Source organism: Rhyacophila brunnea, unplaced genomic scaffold, assembly GCF_057557595.1.
Source record: "Rhyacophila brunnea isolate RB1 unplaced genomic scaffold, BYU_Rbru_1.0 scaffold_10, whole genome shotgun sequence".
Taxonomy (NCBI): Eukaryota; Metazoa; Arthropoda; class Insecta; order Trichoptera; family Rhyacophilidae; genus Rhyacophila; species Rhyacophila brunnea.
This window is the reverse complement of record NW_028232752.1, coordinates 43,532,030-43,540,955: the sequence shown is the minus strand read 5'-3', so window position 1 is coordinate 43,540,955 and position 8,926 is coordinate 43,532,030. Positions and strand designations below refer to the sequence as shown.

At 30.1% G+C, this 8,926-nt stretch overlaps 1 protein-coding gene across 1 annotated transcript; it reads left to right on the top strand.

Annotated features, from left to right (window-relative positions):
• Positions 1-1,612: 1,612 nt before the first annotated feature.
• LOC147079243 (carbonic anhydrase 6-like) lies at positions 1,613-7,233 on the top strand. The gene is made up of 6 exons (XM_085954819.1): positions 1,613-1,722; positions 2,128-2,166; positions 3,086-3,253; positions 4,588-4,771; positions 6,208-6,274; positions 6,902-7,233. Exons 3-6 carry the CDS (start codon positions 3,115-3,117, stop codon positions 7,145-7,147), a joined length of 636 nt encoding a protein of 211 aa, XP_085810945.1. The 5' UTR covers positions 1,613-1,722; positions 2,128-2,166; positions 3,086-3,114; the 3' UTR covers positions 7,148-7,233.
• Positions 7,234-8,926: the final 1,693 nt, after the last annotated feature.

The following is an 8,926-nucleotide window of genomic DNA, read 5'->3' as shown; positions in this document are numbered from 1 at the left end:
ATATTATTTAGAAAAACGCTAACTGAGAGAGTATATCACAACCAATAGAAAAAACTTTTTTGAAAAAAGTAAGCCAACCGGTCGGGAATCGAACCCGGCATCTCCAACGGGTAAACGCCCCAAACTCGTCGCATTCAGCCATTATGCTACGGTAAGACATACTAATAACGACAAATATTTTAGCTATTGGCTATTAAATACCTACCACTCAGCGCTACCTACTTTGATTTAATAAACAAAAATCGATTGCCGAAGTAGCATGATTTCGGAGAGCGCTGAGTGGTAGGTATTTAATAGCCAATAGCTAAAATATTTGTCGTTATTAGTATGTCTTACCGTAGCATAATGGCTGAATGCGACGAGTTTGGGGCGTTTACCCGTTGGAGATGCCGGGTTCGATTCCCGACCGGTTGGCTTACTTTTTTCAAAAAAGTTTTTTCTATTGGTTGTGATATACTCTCTCAGTTAGCGTTTTTCTAAATAATATAATGTTAAACATATATATGTATTGTAAAAAAAATATCGTTAGGTACCTACTATGGAATGAATAAAAAGATAAACGTATAATATACGTTATATATTATATTAAATGCATTTTCAGGAACAAGTGATTTATTTTGAAATTAAATATGCTTATATGATAAACAATTTATGTCATAGACGTTTAAAATAATGCTATTTCGTTGTATTGCTATATCATAATTATATTATAAAGTACGTACTCTATTAAATAATAATTATAATTATAACATAGGTACATTCAAAATACGACGGCAGGCTGAAAAACTCGCAGCCTCGAAAGAAAGTTGTATGGTTGGATTTATTTTTATTTTTCAATATAATATTTATGGAACTAGATTCAAATAAAATAATTCAAAGCCGATACCCCAGATTTATAGAAGGCATCGTCAAAGTCCTAAAAATAATGCTCGACACTGCATTGTTTGAATCATTACTCCCCAGGGATATATTTTTTTTAGTTTAGAAATACGGTGGAAAGGAAGTATGATTGTGTTATATCAGGTGAGATATGTTATCAATTGAAATCAAATGGCACACAGCAGTAATTCATTTTATTATGTTATTGTGTAAACTAGCCCATTGCTATAGAGTCTAGATAATAAAAGATGAAGCATTTTTTTCTGTATTCTGGATTTATCTTTCTAAATTTAATTTATTATGCCATGTACAAATATTCTGTTATTCGACGTATCGTTATGCAAGTCTCACAATACCTGAAAACTAGTGCCATCATCGTACAAGCTAAGAAAACTAACTTATCGGAGACAGTTAATCACTGTGCCACTACCGTTTAGTTTATTGATTTTAAATTTTGGGTTTTATCAATAGTCAAAAATCGTATTGAAAGATGACCGGAATTAGCGTTAAATATAGCCGTCATGTTCGGGGATGTCAACGTTCTTCCTATATTGGAATCATATGCACTTACAAAACCTTTTGAAGCAAAAATATTTAATCACAGATTCCAGCTAGATAATATGAATTTTTTTTTAAATAAGACTAAAATCAAGCAATTTTAAATATTGTGCAACAATTCTATATGATGACAGATATTGCCAAAGCTAATAAAATGATCCAACGTCTCTATAACAATACTATCCGTCATGCTGGTTTTTTGAGGCTGCGAATTTTTCAGTCGCCCTGTGTATCTGTATTTTATTCCAGATGGTGATGATAATGCTGATTCATGGACTTGTGAAGGTTTGATACATATTCAGTATTTATAATTAATATAGCTACTTCTTTCTAATAAAAAATATTTAAAATAAATGTATTCAAATAAATTACATTGGGCATATAAATGTGCATAGATTACATTTTCCAGATCCAGAGGGATATCTTAAGAAAATAAATCATCATATTTTCCATTATGGACGTGTAAATTGCAGTATTATATTGTATTATTATAATTTATAATATGTTGATCTATAAATAATATTAAATATCATGATATAAAAGATAGGTTATCATAGAAACATTGAAATATTTCCTAGAATGGCAGATATTTCAGATTACTAAAATATAACAAATTCTCCACTTAACCATAATATGGTACGTGACGTGTCTCTCACATCAATAATTGAGCATATATTTATTTTATTACAGGTGTACCTCCAACTGGCGATGCTCCATGGACTTATGAAGGTTTGACATAATTAAGTAATTATAATTCAAATAAGAAGATACTTAATTGTTTCTAATATCAAAACTTTGTAAAATGTGATTAAATTGCCATTGCATATAACGTATAGTAGGTAGGTATAATATTATGTAAGTATTTAAAAAAAATACATTATTTTTGGATCCAAATTAATTTAATTTATATGAAACTGTTTATAGTGTAAAAATAATTTACATAATAATTTTAGTTGTAAAAAATATCCGGTCTATCAAAGAAATATAAATGAAATAATATATAGTAAAAAATAATAAGATAAAAAGAACTTTTAATATACCACGTTTTAAGATTTTTCGTTGAATCATATAAACTTGACAATTCTATGCAATAATAAAAACTTTTTATAGTACTTGATAAGAATACTGAATGTCATTTTGACATTTCATATTGATTTTTATAGTAACGCACGTATATATTAATAATTTACGTGCTAGGACCCCCTTAGCAACCAACAATAATAACCTTCCATACAAAACAGAATAATTGAAAATGAATTCGATTCTGATTAAAAATGGCTAAAAGTATTAAAATAATGCATTGTCGCCTTGTTCTGATATATTCTAAAAGTTTCAAATGTCTACCTAGTCGGGAAGTTAGTTAAAAATCTTCAATCGTCCAATACAAATCTTGGACACACAAGAAAAAATCTGTACCGGACAAATAAGAATACGAGCTAATAAAAACGTGGTAAAATTAAAGAATATAAAATTTATAACTAATTATGTACTGTACTGAATAATATAACAGTTAATTGTATAAGTTATTATTACAACCTATATTCAAACCCTGTACCTTAGAAATTCGTATTTTTGCATAGTGGTTTTGATATATATTTTTTTCCCATTTGTAATAATTATTATAATATCTCTTCAATAAATTTTCTAGGTCAATCATCTTGGCCAGCAAACTATCCCATGTGCGGCGGCAGAAGACAATCACCAATAAATCTCAGAGCAAAGTATTTAACCGATAGCACATCACCGACGTGTCTGAATTGGATTGATTATACTATGCCACGTTCTAATTTGATAACTACCATTACTGAACATACAGGTTCTCATTTAAATATTTTTATTTCATATTCTGTGATTTGCGCTTTTCTTCTGACGGTACTGCTTTATGGTAGCGAGACAAGATACTTTACAAAGGTTTAGACTGTTTAGAGCAACCGTATACTGAGCTTCGACAAAAGGTGTTTGCGACGGAAACTGTATGGTTGGTATGACTTTAGAAGTAATGAGAAAATACCAACTACAAAAAAATACTAACACGGACTAAGCAGCCTTTTATCACGCTGAGAGTGAAGAGACGACGTTGGACCTAGTTCGGTCACGTGCTGCAGATGCTTGAAGAGAATTTAAACCAGACTTACTTATTCTCAAGTCAATCGAATTCCAGCGTCCTTGGACGATCGCTAATACAATGGAGCTATGGGATGCTGGCTTTTATTTATTATTAAATATTAAATTTAAAAATAATTTTAAAATATTAAATTATTTTTCCTATATTTCTTTTTTTCTAATATACAATCGAGCTTCGTTATTACGAGGAAGATGGGACCCACTGAATTTTCTCGTTATAAGCATTACTCATAATATCGTTATATAATATTTTTTGCGCCACGTTCTATTTAAACATAGAGCATAAAAAAATCTGAAAACTATCGTAAAAACACCCGAAACAAGCAAACTACAAAAGAAGTTCTTTATTGTAATGAAGTGCTGAGCCGCCGGCGCTGGTAGGTACCTACTGACTTCACAAAGCTTGGATTTTTTACATGTAATTTCAACCATATGCGTGGATACTTTTTCAATGTTGTCAGCAAAAACACCAATCAGGTACTTAGACACTTAGCTAGTGTCGTCAAAGTAATCCGATCCCGGCGGCATTGGTCTCGCTAGTTGATTTTATTGCCTAGGTTTGAAAATTTTGTTTTTTAACGATCGACACATTAACAGTTTTGCTCGGAATACCCGAGAAGTAGCTCGTTATAAAGTGAATAAGCATATGGAGAAAATCGTAAACTAAAATGTCAACGAATGTTTCCTCATTACATCCAAGATCTCGCTATTTCCGTGATCGTAATAACCAAGTTCGACTGTATGTGTTTTATTTACTTTGTAATCTTTTTTGTTTCATTTTTTATTTGGTTTTTTGTTTTTTTAATACTCAAAATAGACATTTTACCCGTATGTCTCTTTAGCTTCGCATACAATTAAATAGTTGTTTTTTTTATTAAAGATAATGTGAATTACTGTCATTCGTCGCTTTTCGAGCACGAAAAATTAAATTTGGACATAACTCAAGTTCACCAAATAATTTAGACTAACCGTAATTTACCCCTCTTATAAAGATAACTTATGTCTTGTATTTTCTTTATTGTTTAGTCGAAATTACTGGTGAATGGGTGCAGCCACCTTTGCTTCGAGGAGGTCCACTAACTGGAGTGTATCAGTTAGACTCTCTCCACCTTCATTGGGGATTTGATGATACCGATGGATCTGAGCATGCTATTAATTCAAAAAAATATCCAATGGAATTACACGCTGTTCATTTCAATACTAAGTTTGCGTAAGAGAAAAAATATTTTTAGAATAAATTTCTACAATACCATAAATTATTATCTATTGATTTTAAAATAAACTTTTTGTTATTTTACTCATACTAATAATGACATATCTCTCGATGGTTTACCAGATGACAGTATGACACAAAACTGTTGTCACCATAAATAACTTAAATAACTAAAAAATTGTTAAATTAACAAAAACTTTGTATATAATAAACCATTGGTAAATTCTAACACATATATACCAGTTTAGTTAATACTGTAATGTTCTGAAACAAAATTTCAACAGAACTCAGAACTGTCTAAACAAATCGGTAAGATGTTGCTTTTAGAATCATTGATGATGGGTCTGTTTTTACTCGTAGCATTTACATGCAAAAATAAACTTTTTTATGTTAAATATAAACATAATAATAAGCATCATATTATTTCTAGTATTCTCCTTTTAAATTTAAATAATCTGTATATTATAATCGACATTACTGATCCATTATCCAGCATGTAACCTTCAAATGTTTATAAAGGGTCAAATATTTCAACCAACTACTTACTAGTCATATGTACTTACTAGTCATATGTTTGCTTCTTGGAATCGTATTTTTTTTAAAGTGAATCAAAGTAAAGTCACGGAAGATCCCCTAAAAGGAAACGGCATAGAAGTTTATTGTCAACTTTAAGCATTAAATTTATTTTATTCCATTTTATTGCATTTACGTGATTCAACTACATTATAATAGTTTTGATTCAAAATTAATTTTGATAATTCTAATTTAATTGAGCCATTTACGTTGATACCTGTTTAGGGCTAAAACATTGGACGAAGACGAGTGTATAGCCGAAAACGGCTGTTAGCGTAAATGACTCAATGAAAATAGAATAAACAAAAATAACTTTGTTCTTAAATCACCACAAATCTAAATATAGTGAACTATTTAGTTTCAATTCACTGAAATGATCTATCATGACCGAAAAAATAAAGGCCTTTACAATGAGGAGGTTGTTGTAACATATTTTTAATCAGAAATGGTAATTGTTATTCACACAATTTATTGGGTCTTTCAACTCGATAACACATGAAAAAAACATTTTGTTTTGACCAGCCGTAAGTTCAATACCATGGGTTTGTAATTATACAAATATAGCTGCTTTACATACTAGGGCATATGTAGGCCAAAAATCATTTTATAATTTCGACAGTCGATAGCCAGAGCAGCTCGTATCACAAAAATTTTGGACTGATGTTTTGTATTTATATATTTTTATCTCAAAACAAAGATTTTGGAATAACGCTATTTTTCCAGAAAGAATTTCAATTGTACCTATATTAAAATCCTCATCTTATAAATATTAAATATGACTCGTAATAATTCATGTTGAGGTGCTTTCTATCATCGTAATTGAATTATGATTAATAAAACTATTATCTTTTTAATTTCAGAGATTTTAAAAAAGCAAAAGAATCAGGAGAAAGCGAGGCAATAGTTGTTGTAGCAATTTTGCATCAGGTAAAAAAAGATTTTTCCGCTTTTTTTAAAAAAGATTTATAATAAAATGTAAAACTCATATTATCGTTTATTATGCATTGTTAAATTTCTACTTGATTTGTATGTAAAATTTGTGCATCCATAGCATAATCAATGATTATCATAACCATTTGAATTTTAGCGTAACATGTGATAAAGTTACGTGAAGAATAATAATAACTATATGTAACAGCAATATTTTTTTAATGTATTATGAATCAGAGAGATTTTACTACGTCATTTTAATAATGAAAATAAGATTTATTGAACAAATGCATGTTTCATCAAAACTTAAAAAAAATATTATTGTGTGCTTATATTTTACTTTCAATGATTTATTAAAAAAAACTTTTAATGTAGAAAACCAGTAAGCTTCAATTAACTTAGTTTTTTATTCTTCTACTAGATGACCATATACAAAAAACATAATAGTTGCAATGTAGTTATTTATGTGTACTTATGTATAAACAATTAAGAAATAATATATATTATTATGTAATAAGCAATAATCCTCGAAGTAGCTAGATACATTTAAAACGTAAATGGTTTCGTGAAATTCTTAGAATTAGTTATGTATATAAATATTATTTAAATATGTATTTTTTTCAGGCAAACCCATTCAAATCAAACCTTGGTATGACATCAATAATTACTAGCATACAACAAGCTCAGCCGCTTAATAACCCGTTGGTTCTTTGGAAAAACTTTGGATTTGGGTTTACAGATAAATATTATTCATACCTAGGTTCATTTACTACACCGCCATGCAGTGAAATAGTTCGATGGATTGTCTCTGGAGATATACAGATTATTTCACAAACACATGTAAGAAACATCTATAAAATTTGGAAATAAATTTTATAATTTCAAAAAATATTTTGTAGTATTAAATATTGAATAATAATATAAACGTAGGAAATAAAGTTTTTTTTTAATTAATTTACAGCTGAAGGTACTGCGAGGATTAATGGTGGACGGCAAAACATTGTTAGAGAATTTTAGAAGAGAACAAGACCTCAATGGGAGACCGGTAAACTTCTTTAAAGAATGTCCATAATGAAAATATTCTTAAATAAATTATTCTAAAAAATACTATTTGTGGGCTTTTTTATTACCTAGATATGTTTAATTATCACTGAGCTGACAAATTGAAAAATATTAAAATACGTAAGGTTGCTATGATTGGACCACTTAACTTTGTGATGGTGTAACTCATCAAATATTATTGATAAAATAAAATAAATTGTTGATTTCAATGTATTATTTACTTTATTATGTATACACTTAGCATCAGTCCAATAAAATTAACCATTTTCGAGATTTAACAGGAAAACCAAAATTTTGTTTGTTGCCGTCTTTGGACCTCATGCTCCTTGATTGGACCACTAGGTTTCCATCATTGGACTTTGAAAAAATAATAATAATTTACATACGTGGTCCAATCAAGGTGCTTTATAATAATATTTTATAAAAATGAAACAAAAGAACATTTTAATAATAGTAGGTATCGTATATTATAATACATGTAGATAATTATTATTTATGTTTTGCATAAAGGACAAATATATTTTTTTACACCTTTACTAACGCAAGCGCAGACTTCGTGGATCCAGGCTTGACACATTAGGCATTGTATCATATCTTCTACGGAACACTGGAAGCAGATTTTGCAAAACCATTTCTCAATATCTTTATTACATTTTTGATTTGAAGTCTTTTTTGACTTTCGCCTTTTGTTTCGGCGTCTTGACACTTGCTTGCTCCAAAGTCTTTTTATGCGGTGACGATGTCAATTCTGTTGTGCGTTGTGTTTTATGACTTCTTTCTCGTAATTTTTGTGCAATCTTTTTAGCGCCTGGAGATATATCACCTATGTGAAACTTAACATTGGTGCCTGGAGTTGGTTCTGGTGAACATATATTAGTTGGATCTTTACTAGACACCACAACTGGGTCCAACATAGCAACTATTTCTGTTGAATTAATATTATTGTGTACTGCAGAATATGTGCCGTTTCAAGTGGCTGTAGTTTGTGGGATCTATGTGCAATATTGAACCAGATGGTGCTCCATCTTTCAATTCATCTTTTGCTCTCTTCCGTTTAAATATGATAAGCGGGGGAACGAATAGGCCAGCAGCATTGGCACAACATACAGCTGTGGTCGTTGTGCCACGTTCTCCACTAGTAATTGCTCCAACTTGGTGTTTACCCTTCAATGCCAAAAAATTTCTAAGTTTTCTCTGCACGTTGGAGAGACCTTTTTCTTCTTTGGCTTTTTGATTGCTTCCATCTAGTCTTCATTTCAGTGTCGCTTTAGGAACTCCAAACATTCGACTTGCCTCGTTCAAACCTACTTCTTTTTTCCTTAATGCCTGTAATGCCAATGACATTCTGGAATGCAAAAAGAATATAATGTGAAAAATGTTATAAAATCGTTCCCATGATTGAACTGGTCCAATGGTAGAGGTTACCCATGGTCCAATGATAGCAACTACGGGTGCTGTCACAAAAACAAGTTTCACAAAAAAACCAAAGTATTAGCGTAACAACCATTATCATAGTTGCAAATAGTAATAAATTACCTAATATAATTGATGTAAGTACAACCAAATATAGTTAATGGAATCATACTT